This window comes from Carassius auratus, chromosome 29 (genome assembly GCF_003368295.1).
Source record: "Carassius auratus strain Wakin chromosome 29, ASM336829v1, whole genome shotgun sequence".
In the NCBI taxonomy this organism is placed as follows: domain Eukaryota; kingdom Metazoa; phylum Chordata; class Actinopteri; order Cypriniformes; family Cyprinidae; genus Carassius; species Carassius auratus.
In genome coordinates this window covers 19,141,662-19,158,902 of record NC_039271.1, presented here as the reverse complement: position 1 = coordinate 19,158,902, position 17,241 = coordinate 19,141,662, and the positions used below count along the sequence as shown (strand labels likewise).

Genomic DNA, 17,241 nt, shown 5'->3' with positions numbered 1-17,241 from the left:
TGAACGTATATAAACCTCTCTCAAAAAAGCGCAAGAGGTTTCTAAACCGATACGGGAAAGACATCATATACAACTAATTACAGTCGAAAGTATTGAATTAAGGCCTCAGGAGACCTAAGGATGTAAAAATAAACCTCAAACTGACAGATATTGGACATAAACCTTTATTAAACATTTTGAGTATCAAAAAAAAAAAAAAAAAGCATGGCAAGAAAAACACAAAAAATCCTCCATTGGTGCCAGTAGAAACTCTTTTTTTTCCCCCATAGAAAAATGCTGTTCATGGCACCTTAGTAACAATTTACAAAAAAAAGTTTACAGACCCACATACACATTTATACAAGACTTGTATAAGAGTGTCTGTTTTGCACATCCACCCCATTTCATTTGGTTGCATACACAACCATTAAACAGACCAAAGAAAGTCTGACATTTCCAATCGATACTCAGACCGCTGTACTTCTCTCTAAACGATCAGTTGAAAGACTATTCCCTATTCTCAAAGCTGATATATATTAGTTCATTATTCTCTGCTATTAAGCAATACAAAGCCATACTTTAACTTCCAAACTGCATTACAGAGGTTTATATGAATTGATCGGGCACTGCTTGAGTAAAAATGTGTATGCTTGTAATAAGGTCTGATTTGTTTGGACATGAGAAACTGGTCTCAAGTCTCAAAAGAGACGATAAAGAGCAACATCAGTAAATAAGCAAAGAAAGACAAGACAAATAAATAAAGTACAACCACCTAGGGTTTGTATTTGGTCCATCCACTGCATTCGTGCGGATAAAGAAACCCGAGGGGGCAGAAGTGAGCATAAATGAAGCTTTTTGTACCTTTCCACGTCAGACACACCAGAAATTACTCCGTTTGAGACGCCTTCTATCCTTTACTGCAAGTGCTGAATCTTCCGATGCAGCTAATAAATCATCTGGCACTTTAAGAAGAGTCACAAACTGACAGAGAATTGCTAAGTTTGTTTTTATGCCACATGCCCGATCCGACAAGCGGCCATTCAAGGCAATAAGTGAAGACAGCAAGTATAGAATAGCTTGATCTGTGGGTCGAAGATCGAAGAAAGATCTTAGTCACCCACATCACTGTCCTGGTCCCCGATGACCCACAAGAATTGGAAGCTGAGAGCCAGGAGAGCGGTTCCCAACAGGTCTCCCAATGCTGTTAGATAAGGGATAGAGAAGCTGTCTGGATCTTTCCCGCTTTTCCACATGGAGTGCACCATCCAGTCCGCTATGCAAAGCAACAAGAACACCTGGGATCGAGAGAGAACACACACAAGAATGCGTTGAATATTGAAAAGTGTCAGCCAGGCGGCACTCTTGCATAAAGCACAAAACCATGGTCCCTTCCACTGTACCTTTGGATGAATTTTCCCACACATTCACACACAACAGGAAGCTCTAAACACGAAAGAGGCGGAGAGAGTTATTCCAGAAGTAACAATGTTTTTGTTTATAGTGAAATTTGAAAAGCTCGTCTCGGAAATGAAACAAAAGCGCATTCTTTAGAAAAGCGCCGTTCCCATTTAAGACAAATTTCCGAAACGGCTCCAGATCTAAACATCATAAGGTTTTCCATCTACCGCAGCTCATTAAACAGCAGCAAATTAGCCTTGTGTTGTCTTCGCTGGGCGTCGCAGACGATTAAAATGCTCTTTTGGATCAGTGCGGCCCAGTGGATGCCAGTTTGTTTGCTTAATGGAGATGTAACATTCCAAATCTTCATCTTGCATTCGACTGGAAGATAAAAAGATGGACCGCAGCTATTCCCGAAGGCTTTCCGCAAGCAGCCCTGTGATTCAGTGCATGTGTAAGTGAAGGATTTTCATTTAAGTGAAATAAAAACGAGGCCTGCCCATTAATCAGGCTGACAGGTCGGTGTGAAACTCTATTTGGAGGTCTGACGCTCTGGTTAACCGGACAGGCGGCGTTCATTTATACCTGTTATATTAAGGTCAGCGCGAGATGGTTAAAAAGCCATTCGCTCTCTGCTGCATATTTTAAACAACAATTTAGATAGCAGGAAATAAATGGCTGCTTTAAAGGCTATTAATTGTGCCTGCCAGGCGAGATGAGTTTTGTGACATTATTTCAATAATTAACCTTGCGCGTTTCCGTGTGCGAGAAAATCACAACATCGACCTTTCCATTTTTTTTCCTTTTTGCTCTTGATTAGGGTTCTATTAATTAACGATTAAACTGTTAGGAAGGGAATGCCGGAGGCCTTCCAAGTAGCCAAGGAAAGTGATGGCTTGCTAATGTACACAAGCTGTTGAGGCCCCACAAGGTTAACCTTGTAGTTCCACCCTGCGCAAACACACAGAAACACTTTTCCATCACTCACAAGGACAGAGAAAGCAGTCAGAGATGTTGCATGGCTTTTATATTTGTCAATACACACAGAGACACAGACACACACATTCAAACAGGTTTACTAGGCTACCTAAATGAGGGTGTACACACTTATGTAGCTTTATATAAAGTTAATTATAATCAGTAGAGACAGAGTACATGTAATGAGCACCTAAACTCTATTTGAGGTTCCCTTAAGGAAGGTCGTGTCAGATTTAGCGAACTCATAAAACCCGCTGAAGGGCAAAGGTTGGAACAGTGACTTTTTTTGGGTTCACAGTGCCGGCGGAAAAAAGTTAAAAACAAATATTTTGTTTGGAATAGGACATGTTACAGCTGTCTCTTGTTTGAAAGTATGTCATTTTGTCATGAAACTACCAAACAGTGTCAATAAGTGAGAAATTATCAGAGCATGAAAACAATTAAAAATATTATACAGTACTGTTTAAAAGTTTGGGACCTGTGAGATTTTTTTGTTGTTGTCGTTGAAGAAGTGTCTTATGTTCATGAACGATGCATTTGTCTGATCAAGATACCATAAAACAAAATTGTGAAATAATATGATGATTTAAAATAAAATTATTCTAATTTAATATGCTCTCAAATGTAATTTATTCCAGTGGTGGCAAAACTAAATTTCAGTGTCATTACTCCAGTCATCAGTGTCACATGATCCTTCAAAAATTATCCTGATATGTTCATTTATTAACCCTTTAACTGCCCCACCAAGAAAAAAGCATTTGAAAAAAAATGTGTTTGCATTTCTTATCTCCTTATACTTTAATTATGATAAAGTATGATAGTTCAGCCTGCAGCTGAATGCCCTTACTGAGCTTCTCTGCGGCTAATCGATCTGAATTGCAATCCAAACAATTTATGAAAACACTCTTTTGGAATAACCAAACACTCACAGATACATATACACCCACCTACACACACACAAACAACACCTGCTTGCTATCGCTAATGTCATCACCGCTGCTTCATGGGAAATGGGTGTCTTAAAGCTCTGGGGATTTTCTAAAAGGCTTGTAGGTTTATGATGGGAAAAAAATGCATGTTGTAACATTGTTACATGTGGGCTGCTGGCGGCACATTCATCCAGATTAAACTGAAGATTAAACAGATTCCCCAGACCTGTATCATAAAACGGGTGTCTGGTTTTATGATTATAGGCTGTCATTTTTGACTGCTATGGGAAATGGTGCTTATAGCTGAGCCTCAGATTGGTGTCAGATTTAATAAAAAGCATAGTGATGGCAGGTTCTTTAAACAGAATGGAAATAACTGCACCACACAGCCTGCACACGTTCATGTGAAGATGTCAGTGCCAGTGTTGGCGAGAAGGCCCCATTTTTGTCATATTATGACAGCAAGTCAAGCTCACCTGGAAAAGAGCAGCAGCTAAATACACGACCATGAAGACTTTCGTAAGTGAAGTGTGACCCCTTTCCATCAGATCAATGGTGTAAAGGAAGATAAAATGACCAGGGATGACCAGTAACAGCAGAACCTGTGCTGACCTATGATTGGCCCCTGAAAAAACAACAACAAAATTATCATTTTTCAAATCAAGATATAAAATCAAAATAACACTAATAATGATGACATTGAAGGGGTCATGAAATGAGAAATAAAAGGTCAATATACTATAAAACCATCCTGCAAGTTCCAGAACTTAAAACTCCCTTGTTATTCCAAAAAACAGCTTTTATTAAAACCAAGCTGCCAAAATGTCTTGCTTCGTATTTCATCTCAGTACGATCGCCTCTGCAGAAGATCAATTCTCATTAGCCCCGCCCATAAATAACATAATAAAATACAAAATAAAACATACATTTTATAATATTCAAATATTGCAGTATTCATTTACAACCATTTCACTTAGCTGCCAAGGCAACAGTTCTGCGTTTCAATTAACAAAAAATATTTTTGATAAGAGTAGGTGAGCTACGTTATGTGAAAGCTGTGATCCTAAAGCATCCAGTATGAAGACACCTGAAGCACCACAGAACACAAACAACACTCAACGTGCGATCTGTGCACGTGTAGCTGTTCAAATTTGATTTATTCTATATTTAGAAGTGAATATACATACAATAGCCCTACACTTCTCACTCCATTAGTATCCTGTCTGCCCCCGCAGTATGGCAATCCTGTGCACTCAGAGCCCTTGAAGGAGGAAGATTTATGCCCATCTTTCCACAGGGCAGTGCTAAGCCTGCAGTGGGCACTGTGCCCCTCATGTACTCAGCATCTGGACACTGTCCCCAGAGTCCTCTTGTTTCTCTAAGAAAGAACCCTGCATCAAAGCACCTACATCAACAAGCTGTCCGCTGCCTCTGTTGTTTATAGGAAGCGTTCTCTGTTTTTCTCCGAGATGGACTGATATACACAAACCACTGTTACACACACTCCATTAAAGCTAATGTATACACACTTGCAAGCGCTGGTAAGGGATGTTGTTCTAAACACTGGTCACTTGTTCTGGCTCTTTAACACAGGCTATGAAAACAACTGCCTTCAAAATGTTAAGTCTCTCTCCTTAAATTTGTAGTAGGGTTGTGCAAATTTGTTGTGGTTTTACAGGAGCTCTTGATGCATACATAAATACAAATAACCACATATACATATATATATATATCTATGACAAGATAGTTATATAAGTTTTCAGAACTGACTCAACAGCAACAGCTGAGTAAAACGGTTCATCTGAGCATGTGGCACTTTAAGCATTACAATATCGCATATCGCATTTGTCTACAATATTCCTCTAATTTGTAGGCCTTCTATGATGTCATGAGGATTTCAAATTACATAAGAGGTTTTTAAAAATGTACATATGAGTCATTTCATTCCAAAAAGGTTTCGAATTTAATTTCCACCACAGAATGAATGGTAAAGTGATATGTATTGGAAACAATATTTTTTCATGAAGGTTCATTCAGAAAATTTACTGTTGGACATTGTTCGTGGACAAATTAAATAAACTAGCAAGTGTGCTTAAAGGGTTTAATTTCTAAAAGCCTACAAGTCGACAAGTAAAATGTGGCTATATTTCACAATATTTTCATCTATTATGAACTAACGAGTGTGTCTGGGGCACATGATGGTGTAATTTGAAGCACATTAGGGTAGTGGTTGGGGTTACCTGTGCCACAGAAGGTTCGGCAGGGGTAGTAGCAACCCTTGGCCTCCTCAGGAACCTCTCCAGGGGTGCTGTGGAAGTGCAGGTAGGTAGATATCCGACTGGACTGGATGGCTACCAGGTTTCCTCCAATACCTAAATATAATAATATACACATCAAACAAATATATACTGAAAGTACAAGGAGAAAAGAGCAGCCTTTCCTAACACATTTCAGAGTAAACCTGTGTGAATAACTCTGATGTCAGTGAAGCCTCTGCACTGAAATCCATGAATACAGGCTTAATTGTTTTTCACTGTGAGACTGGCAGCCATGAGTCACCAGTACTAACTCTGCTTTTGTCCCCCCGCCTCTTTATCTCTCTCTTTCTTTCTCTCACACACCAACACGCACAGCCCTTCCCCTTGCTCACTCTCTTTTCCCGAGTAAAGTAGAGTGGTGTCCAGAGCTGCAGTAACGATATGTCATGCCCAGTGGTTCTGGGAGAAGACAAGCAATTGAGAGAGACAGAGAGAAAGAAAGAGAGAGAGAGAGAGAGAGAGAGAGAGAGAGAGAGACAGGAAACAGAGGACAGGACAGGACAGAACAGAGTGGACAACACACAAACTGACTGAACAAAACAGAATGGAATAAAATAGAATCGAATACAATGGATATTTGTCAACAGATCAAAACGAAATCAAACAGAAATAAAGCACAAAATACAACTGCAGAAACTATAATTGCACAGAATAGAATAGAGAAGAACAGAGCAGAAATAGAACCGAACAGAACAAGAATGAATTTAGATGAATAGAATATTATAAAACAGAAATAAAAATAAAACTAGTATTGAACCAAATAATATAGAACAGCAGACATGATAGAAGATAGAAACTATATATATATATATATATATATATATATATATATATATATATATATATATATATATATAGAGAGAGAGAGAGAGATAGAGAGAGAGAGAGAGAGAGATCCATCAACCAACTGTTGGGGATTTGGGAATTGCTTTAAAAAGCTGTGACACTTCAGGAAAAACAACCAGAAATGGTACTTTCATCTCAAAATATTTAGTAACTGCAAGTAGACAGTCCAGATGAATGTTAATTACTGAAAAATGTATACCTTCAGTTTACAGCCAAACAGAAACTCACTTAAATTAATTATAATAAGACATAGTAAATCTATTTCTCCCAGACAGATGTGCATTCATGCCCACAATGGCAATAACATTTCCCATCATTAAAGAGCAGACCTGAGGGAGAGTGATTATCTTTTAGCACAGCTCAGGCTTCTGCACAATTAGCCCTAACAAGGTTGCGTTTATGTTTAATGCAGAGGTTACCATTCGCCACACTGTGACACATCCATGTGGCAGTGCTGGAGAGACTGCATCTGTATGGAGTGTGTGGGTAAGGCTCTAGGGTTCAGATTAGCAGGTCAGTTCTAAAATTTCTTCATTTTCTCAAAAAACAACACAACATGTTGGATATGGGTTAGGGGCATGAGAAAAGAGTCTATGGGAATTTTTCGACCTTCCCTGGACCAAAACGTCCAATTAATCTGATGCTTGTTATAGCTTTGTCTGCCAACAGGAAATAGAGATGATATGCAACCTATTTTCTGTCCAAATAGCAGAATTAACATATATGGATGTATTAATCTGGGTCACAGAGCTGATGAGACTTTGGCAGGGTGTGCAGGGTGTGCAGCAGGGCTCTAGTATGGGCCCAATTGGTTTTCGGTATGTTCACGGTTTTGGTCGAGATGTGCAAAATGACTTATTTTAGTCGGTTCATAATAAGCCCAGTATTATTTTTGTAAAAACATTCTTCTTAAACAGAAAACATGAAGTAATTTTAACTCAAAAATAACATGAGATGCAATGTAATAGCCAAAAAGGTCTGTCATGTATAGGTCTTTAGATGCTGTAGTTTTAAATTGGGATGAATTTAAAGATAAACCTTTTCTGAAAGGGTTTTATCATATATATGTTTTACGACTAAAAACCTTTATACTAAAAAAGTAAAAAAAAAAAAAAACCAGCATCTAAATAAATCACAGTAATTGCTTGTTGGGCAACCATTCAGCCACTGTGACCCATCCTCATACTGGGGACATTAAGAGAAGTCTGACTTTGATCTATTTGTGTACAACCGAAACTATTTTCCTGTACCTAAGTGGCACATGAGCGTATATATATGTTGCAATCATTTAAATAACCTTCCTTGACTCACTTCCTGATTGGGCAAACCATAAAGCCTCTGCTACTCATCCTATTTCACTATTTCCTTTTGTTTCTTCTCTCTTAGAACTAAGAATAAGGCCTTTGATTTTTAGATATTCTGATATAAACCTCTATTTTCTTTCACTGACACATGCACGCAGAGATTCAAACAGCTGTTTGGTGGTCTGGGCGGGAGAACACAGACAGGCTGCAGACAGCGTAAATGTCTCTCATTAGTGTGCTTTAATTAAAAATCGTATGGCTCTTTGTGGAGGTACCATGGTCCTGGCTTCCTCTCCTGTTACCACACGAAACCCAACAACCGCAATTAATGACTTCACCCCAGAGCTAAATCTCTTCCAACTCTATTTCAGCTGTGTTCCATCCTTTGGCTTTTTCTCAATACGGAAACATTTATTAAAATCACAAAAGTGGCTATATTTGCCACAAGGATTCTTGCGTGACTTTAAATGAGGGTAGTTATTACAGAGACGTTTCTCTGAAGTAATAAAAGTCTGAAAGGGGACTGAAATATCAGCTGAGAGCGCCAATGTGTGCTGTGGACATGGGAGCGTTAAGAATAAAGGTCTACAAATTAAGGTTTTAAAAACCTAAACCTTTCAAAAGACATGTAAGACACAAGTATAACAGGCAAAATTTTTGATATTGATGTAGTTTGACTTATTATGCAAAGTATTGACCAAAACGTCAAGAATTATCCTCCAGTATCTGCAGGTTTCAAAGGAAGACAAACAATGCAAGCTCTATAGAATATGTTTGTATAGAATAACATATCTCACCATTGATAACAGGCGTGTAAACCACAATCCCAGCTAGGTTGGGGTCAGATACAGTTTTGTCAAGGATGAGTCCTCCAATACTGAAATAGGGAAAGATGTTATTGAGACAGAGGGGCAAATTAAGTTCCACATGCTTTTTCAGGATGTGTGCAAATTCATGGCTATGTGTGTGTGTTTATGTGTGTTATCACACCTGCTGATGAACATGGCAGTGATAACGGGCTCCCAGCCCGAGTAGAGCAACTGACGGCTGGCAGGGTGTTTGGAGGCGATGACCATCCACAGCGGAGTCAGAGACATGAAGAAAGCACACACCAGAGACGACACATATGGGTGAGAGTCTGATAAAATAGAGGAAAGTCCCAGTGAATACAGATTCTGTATTTATAGTCAAACACTTCTGTAAAAATGAAATCACTTTTCATCATCATTTAATAATTATTCTAAATCGGGATTTTGGGACACCACCGCTGCTTCCTGAAAAATATACTTCCACAAAAACACCAAGCAGACACTGTTTCCAACAATGATAACAGGAAATGTTGCTTAGCACAAATCAGCATTTTAGAAAGTTTTCTGAAGGATCATGTGACACTGAAGACTGGAGTTATGATGCTAAAAATTCAGCACTGTCAACATAGGAATAAATTACATTTTAAAATATAATAAAATAGAAAATAATTTTAATATAATAATAACAACATTTAAAAGTTTGACTGTTTTTACTGTAATTTTACCATAATAGACAGCAGTGAAAAACTCTGACCACACTATAAATAATTTTCTGCCATTTTTCAAAACTTGAGAGGGACCGACAGCCAAAACGGGAGACTTGACAGAAAAAAATAACCATGACTGACATCTTGCTGACGACAGAAATCATGCTGTCAGCTGCAGTTTCAATCAAACAGAACACACCAGTGGAACTCAGAATTTGGTTACGACTTCTGTGTGGGGTTGAGGAATATTTGGATAATCACTTGAAATTTATTCACAATGATTTTGAGGGCAATACAAAACTAAGTTACCCTGTGAATACCACAATAACTTTAATGAGGTTTTTATTTGCTATACAAGTTTCCTTAAGATTATGGCATTACATTCATGATTCTTTTTTGTCTCTTGAGCGATCCTCAAACGTTTCCACAGTCGCTTAAATTTGATTATTTTTTATGTAGCACATTCTTCTTTTTCAAATCAATTCAAATACTATGACTCATGATTTGATTCCCAATTTGTTTTGCGGCATCGCTCCAAAACATTCATGTTAATATCAATGTGGCTCCCCAATCAGAACTGACAATCATATTCTGCTGCTGTGTAAATGTAGTACTGACTGGCTCTAATTGGATTGTAGCAGATTTAGGGAAAAAATGATCTTCTTAAAAAACAAATCAAATCTTTTGAGGCAGACAGCAATGCAAAACGAGGTTTCACTCTTTGCTAAATACTCTTCATCACACATTAAACTGCCTAAATCTTTAAATCCCAGACATAGAGGCAACATCTGTGTGACTATATTTAGTGTGAGATGGGCCTGACAGGGCAGCGGTGTGCGCTAATGATGGCAGAAGCCTCTCTTTTTGGCTGGTTGGCATGGCTGATATGGTTTTGGCATGGCACGGTGGTGCCATTTGCCTTGCCCTCACCTAACTTCACCTCTCTCAGAAAAGGAAAGACTAAAAAAGGAGTGCGGCACTCAGTCTGGGGCTTATCACTCTCAGTCATCATGAACTGAAGCCTCATTAAACCCAGCATAAAGGCTTTAGAATGCTGCTCAGGACGTCCCACTTGTGACTTTCACACTTTTTAGATTTAGTGTTTGTGTGTGAGAGCGAAACTGGTTATTTGTCTATGCATGTAAGGGCCAAGTGATTGAAAATGTCACCACAAACATAAAGAAGCAGGTTGAAAATCTCATTTAAAGTGACAATCAACATTAAAAAAAAGTTAATGAATAAACTGATCCTTGATCTTTTCATTAAGCAGAGAAAATGAGATCTGACAAGAATTGACAAAGTTCTAGTTAATTTCTTATTTTTTTGTTTAAATTTGATTTGTTAATAGTATTTTATAAAAATTTTAAATGTTTTATATCATTAAAATAAATACATAAAAAATGTTATTACAGTATTTTAATAGAAATATATAACAATTAAATTAAAAAAAAATTAGAAGAAGTGGAAATGGAACCTGTCAAGAATATATATATATATGTTTGTGTGTGTGTGTGTGTGTGTGTGTGTGTGTGTGTATGTATATATATATATATATATATATATATATATATATTCTAATATTCTAATATTACCATTTAATAATACATAATATTTTGTAATATTTGCATAATCTCCAAAAAATTGTGTAATATATATATATATATATATATATATATATATATATATATATATATATATATATATATATATATATATATATATATATATATATATATACACACACACACACACACACACACAAACATAGACAGAGAGACAGACATTGGGCCCTGTGTGTGTGTATTTCTTGAGAATGTGGATACGTAGACGCAGCGAGGTCATGCACTGTGTCACAACACTCTCATTGTCCTGAGCCAGACTCATTAGAAGCGTGACCCTACCCATAAAACATATCAACCCCACTGCCCCATAAACTATAACTTACACACCTCACATCTGCTGACACCTGCAATAGAGTGTGAAATGTGCTGCTACATTTAAGATATATAACTGATCACACTTCAACGACACGACAAATAAAGACATTTTTTTCACATAATATTATTAAGACAGCTTTATGACAAATGTATCTAAATGTAATTCACTCAAGGCTGGGATTCTTGCGCCCTCTTGTGGTAGAAAACTGAAAGTATGCCTGATCTGAGAGAAACCACTACTGATTTATCAAACTCTGACCTACTATCTATTCGGGGGGAAAATAAATCTCTTTCTGGATCTTTTACAATTCCTAGTGAGTTTTTTTAGGTGCATGCTTTTAAATCGAATGTGCCTATGATTCCTAAAAATGCTATCTAGGTAAGCAGCTCACTAGGGTTTAGAACAGAGCCCTTTTCACCCAAACACATCTTTCTCACCTAGGCAGTTGTAGAGGCCCTGGCTGATCCATGCCAGGATGGCCAGTGTGATGAGGTCGCCGAAACTGGCAGCGATGGGCGTAGCTACATTATCAGGGTTGATGCCTGTCTTCTTAGAGCCCACAATCACTCCCACCATTATAATACCTGAGAGAGGACACACATGAGACAGCGTTTACCCCACTCACTAGGAACTGGACATTCATGATGTGAAACGTTACTAATAACAAACATGACGAATATCGGATTGCCATATAACAAGGTGGCCATTATTTGTTGTGAAAAGATCAGTCGTAGGAGCTACAAATAAGAGCATTAGAGGTTAATCTGAAGTACAGACCTTGCAGCATAGATGCTATGAAGGCTGTAGCAACACTACTGGAACACAGCAACACGGCGTGACCGATCTGGAACTTTCCCTCTGGAATCCAACCCAATACAACTGCTGCTACTGCTGCCAAGAACCCTATTACTGTGGCCTGCACCTGAGAAAGAGAGACAGGCAGAGTCAACAATGGGTTTCACTTATATATATATATATATTAAAAAAAAAAAAAAAAAAAAAAAAATTATATATATATATATATATATATATATATATATATATATATATATAATTTTATTAAATATATAAACAGAATTTTAGATTTTTTAACTTAATTCATTTGAATTATTTTATCTTTATTTTCAATTATTTTAAAGATAAAATAAACAACAAATTACAAATATTATATAAAAAAGTATATATAAAATAAATAATATTTTAATATTAAATTTATAGATTATATAAAATTATAGTAATTTTGATTTTATTGTAATATTTGAAACATATATAAATGTTATTTATGAAGAATTACAGTCAGATGTTCTATTTCTATTTCTATACAATAACCTTTTTTTTCTATTTCCTCCATTGTATGAGCGTAGGGTAAACATTTAAATTTGGTTATGTCATATCCAGGCGGAAACCCCCTAAATAACCCCAGTGCTTAAGGGGTTACTAAACTTTAATTACTTATTATTTATACATTTATATAGACAGTTCACTCTGTCTTTGTTTTATTAGTGTCCATGCAAATATGGAAAGCTGTCATCTTGATAAGGTCTGATGCAAACCCTGATGCAAAATAAATAACCATTACAAGCATATTTAAATGTACTGGGTTTCAGATGGCGTTTGCTTGTTGACCGTCTGTATTGTACATGCAAGCCTCCTGAAAGCTCTTACCTGTTTCAGCGCCAAATTCCCAATTATAAGATTCCACTTTTCTATGGGCGAGTCCATTTTCCCCACATTCACCTAAAGAAAACACAATTGATGAACAGGGTTCTTCCTCCAATCACTATTGCATTCAGTCACCTGTACTGTGGTCAGTAAGTTTAATGAACATTTTCTAGCACTTCCTAACTGGAGGGCAAAGGTAAAAAGTTGACAAAGCATTGATAAATGATAAATATTTCAAACATGTTCCTCCTAAAATAAAAGTAACAATAAAACTTAATAAATTTAAAACTTAATACATTTAAAATGTAATATATTTATACATCATTGTAAAAATTAGATGTAATAATAGATGTAGAAAAAAACATAATACCGAAAATCTTAATGGCCCTAAAAAGAGACTTAAAATATTCTAAAAATTTTCTTTTTTTTTCTTCTTTTTTTTAGGTAAAAGTTAAGAAAAGAAAACCATCAAAAGATTAAAAAAAAAAAAAAAAAAAAAGTATGTGATCAAATGACATCCAAGTGCTGGGATTTGGCATTGGATATTTTAGATTGAAAAGAAAACCACCATCTGACAAAAAGATAATATTTCGGGTTTGGAATGGATCTCTGCTCACAGAGTAACAAGATGGCTGATTCCACACCTGATGAGCCAGTGTGTGTGCGCAAGTGTGTTTGCTTAAGAAAATAAAGGAAACATATGTAAATGCGAAAGAGCAGTGTGTAGGAAAGAGCCGTCTGAGGGGAATACACTCAGTGTGTGTTTTTCTTCTTTTTTCCCCCAGCTGCATGAGGGTGAACAGAAGGCTTGTACTTTCGCCTCTCTCCTCTGCTCGGCCCACCTCGCCAGGGTTTGTTTATTTATGCACCTCGAGGGGGGGTGACAGATTTGCCATGAGAACACTAGACGCTAAACGGCATGAGCTGAAACCCCTCTGAGCACTAAAGTCTCAGACTGAAGAAGAAGAAAAAAAAAACACTAGCTACCAAAAAAAATCAAAACACTCAGAGCCCAGAGGAAAGGGCAGAAGAGTGGGAGAGAATCTTTTACTAAACTAGCTTATGTGACCTACACTTGTCTATGCACATTGCACACATATAAACACACAGAGTCTTTAACTACAGGAAAGTTTAAATGCACAATAAGTTTTTAAAGACAACATGAAACACATGTTACAAGGTCAGAATTTATGGAGATGATGTTGCTCATGGTCGTCTTGAAAACCTATGTGTGTGTTTCTTACTCAGACATATGGGGGTTGGAAATACCTATGGAGTCATAACCATAATAATAGACTAGCTAGTCAGTCGATCACAGACATGTATTTTTTCCTACCAACCCTAGTCTGTGAAGATGGGCACTAGCATGAATCGTCAGGTCCTGACAGGTGAGAGCATGCCCAAAGCGGGCCAAGATCTCATCATGAAGCACTTTAGCATCACTGGAGCACTTTTTATGAGAGTTGAAAGTCACTTCTAAACAAATAACAGGCACACCCAATGTAAACTAAAGCAAGAAGCAATTATGTGCTTAGTTAGTTAGGATACTAACCGCTGTGGAAAGTCTGGAAGCGAGGGTCATCTCTAAGTTTCCTTTCAAACCCAAAAGAGCCGGAACAAGGATGAAGATCTCCGTAATGTTTTTAAATGCTTCCCAATGCTGAAAAAAAGAGAGAAGAGAGATTTCTATTAGGTCTATGGGCTGGTTCTCAACAAACTTCAAGTGCGGTCTCAAATCTTAAATGATTTAAACTGTTAACATAACATTTTAACATAATCTTAGTTATAATGGAAAAATAAACAGATAAATAGATATGTTTCTAAAAAAAATAATAATAATAATATTATATATATATATATATATATATATATATATTCTTTTAATGTATTATATTATTTAAAAGCGCATGCTACGTGTACTGTGTTAACCTAACTGAGACTTGTTATAGCACTTATATTTCATTTTTCTTTTTGTTGTTTTTGATTGCTGCCACTGTGCTAATTTGTAAGTCGCTTTGGATAAATGCATCTGCTAAATGAATAAATGTAAAGATATGTAAATTTAGATATATATATCAACATTAAAGTCGAGAAGGTTGAGAACCACTGGACTGTTTGTCTTTTTTTTTTTTATCCAGGTTTATTATCTGCCAGGCTAAAATTGTAAGTCTGATCACATCAAAGTCTAATACATAAAATCCCTTTCATGAAGGATGAAATAAGATTTTTTGAAAACTGCTTTAGTGTTTTTTGTTCATAAAATGGATGTCGATGGGGTCCAGTGTAATTTTGGACCCCACTGACTTTCATTATCTGGATAAAAACATCTTCAAAATACCTTTTTTTGACTTCCGCGAAAGTCAAACAGGTTTGGCTCCTTGCAAGGTTTAGAAAATCTCACCTGTACTATATCCAGTACCACTCCAGCCGAAACCGTGCCGAAGCCAGCTAGCAGGAAGGGCACCACTATCTGAAATGCCATGGCAAGGGGCGACTCTTTGGGCATATTTCTAGTTGTTTGCTGCTGCCCTTCCTCCTCGCTCTCCTCTTCCTCATCTGCCTCTTCTCCTGAAAGCCTGCCATCAGGCAGCATAGGCTCAGTCTCCACATAGTGTCCGTCTCCGGCATCAGACATGCTGACGGATGTTCTGCTGCTGCGGTCTGAGTGGCGGCGGGGCTCACGTTGGAACCCGTTCTTGAGGGAATCAGGCTTAGGCGTGCTGAGGTCCACCATGGCCAGCCGTTCCTCCTGTAGTGCTGTGTAACCAGCAGGTACCATGGTCTGAAGCAAGGAGGGTATGGGTCTAAATGAGATGGAGCTCCAGGCTCCTCCAGCCTGAGCTGCCAGACTAGGGCCCAGGGAGCTGAGCACAGCGCCACCTATGGTTCGGAGGCTCATACTGCAGATGGGAACTGGTTGGGCCCATGGCCTGCCGGACTTTGAGAAGAGCAGCAGATCAGCAGGACCAGCAGGTGGCATCCATAACAGCTATGAAGAAGTGCTGATAGTATAGCAGTGACCTGAAAAAGAGAAGTACAGAGGGAAATTCATCAACAAAAGTTTCACATTCAAGGCCACACTCTATTTAGTCTGTCAGCAGCAGTTATTTGATCTAATGCTAAATTGGCAGTCATAGTTTTTAATACACAGTCTAAACCTTATTTACTTAAACATCAATTTCTAAGTACACCATACTTTGAACTAACTTCTGAACCCCTTCCATATTAATATTTATGGAAATTTATTCCCACCATGGGATGAAAAAATAAAAAAGGCAACTGCAAATTTTCAACTGACAACTGCATAAATAAAAAAAAGTGCAATTAACTAATTCTGACTTTCTTACAATTCCGAATTTATATTGCACAAAATTTTGAGTGAAAAGTCTGAATTATGAGATAAAAAGTTGCGGTTTTTACATTTACATTTGTTTTTTTTTGTTTTTTTATCCCATAGCAGAAACAAGCTTCCATTAATTATTTGATGTGTATAGGGAAAAAAACACACTAATTAATTGTTGGATGGAGTCTGATTATTGTATGAAATGTTCTGTTTCAAGTACAGAAATTTGACATTAAAATAATAAAACAAACATAGTGTATATGTAATAGTAAAATATGCAATACTGTATTTCGATATTATCACGTAGGCAAAACAATAAACAACACATTACGTGGAAAACGTTTGTAAACAAACAATGCTAGTTCTCAGAACTTAGAAAACCTAAAGGAAAGTAATAAATGAAGAACAGCAGATTATTATATCTGTAATTAACAAAACAAACATTTGACGTATACTATTTGAGATATTCTAATATATTATACGTGATATTATGTGTGATGTAGTGGCAGAGAGAGAGGACAGGTTGCATTTCAAGCTGGACAAACTAATAAAATATGCCAGATGTGTTAACTTTATATGGTGCGTGGTTATCAAAAATACTTAATTATATGTCTAAACCTATATGTAACGTTAGGTGACTTGTGCATTGGAATCACCCCAAAACATCCTTAAAATATTCTCCAGCTGCCTGATGGTAAACATTAATAATTAATAATTTCAACAGTCAAATGAAAGCAGCGCTTTATTTAATGTGTGGCAGATGTTCTCAATCTCTCTGGAGGTTAAAAAGATAATAAAGGAATGTATGTACCGTGATATTTTAGTTCCGTCGAGGCGAGTTTCAGCTTCTTCTTTCCTGATCGCTGAACTGGACTGGAGCTCTATGACAGCGGCAGCGCGTCATCACTGCCGTGCACTGCGACAGAAGCGGGTGCGCGCGCGCATTTCAAAATAAAAGGCTCGTGAGATCACATCGAAACACATAACATTTTTAATTGAAACACATATATATTTGTTAAATATGCCTTGG

General features: G+C 37.1%; 1 protein-coding gene across 1 annotated transcript; it reads right to left on the bottom strand.

Moving 5' to 3' along the window:
* Positions 1-357: 357 nt before the first annotated feature.
* LOC113048289 (solute carrier family 41 member 2-like) lies at positions 358-17,142 on the bottom strand. The gene is made up of 11 exons (XM_026210010.1): positions 17,023-17,142; positions 15,270-15,889; positions 14,421-14,528; positions 12,872-12,943; positions 11,984-12,128; positions 11,644-11,790; positions 8,743-8,890; positions 8,550-8,629; positions 5,525-5,656; positions 3,761-3,909; positions 358-1,274 (listed from the first exon to the last, which is right to left on the bottom strand). The coding sequence occupies exons 2-11, from the start codon at positions 15,846-15,848 to the stop codon at positions 1,089-1,091; spliced, it is 1,746 nt and encodes a 581-aa protein (XP_026065795.1). The 5' UTR covers positions 15,849-15,889; positions 17,023-17,142; the 3' UTR covers positions 358-1,088.
* Between the last annotated feature and the right edge of the window lie 99 nt (positions 17,143-17,241).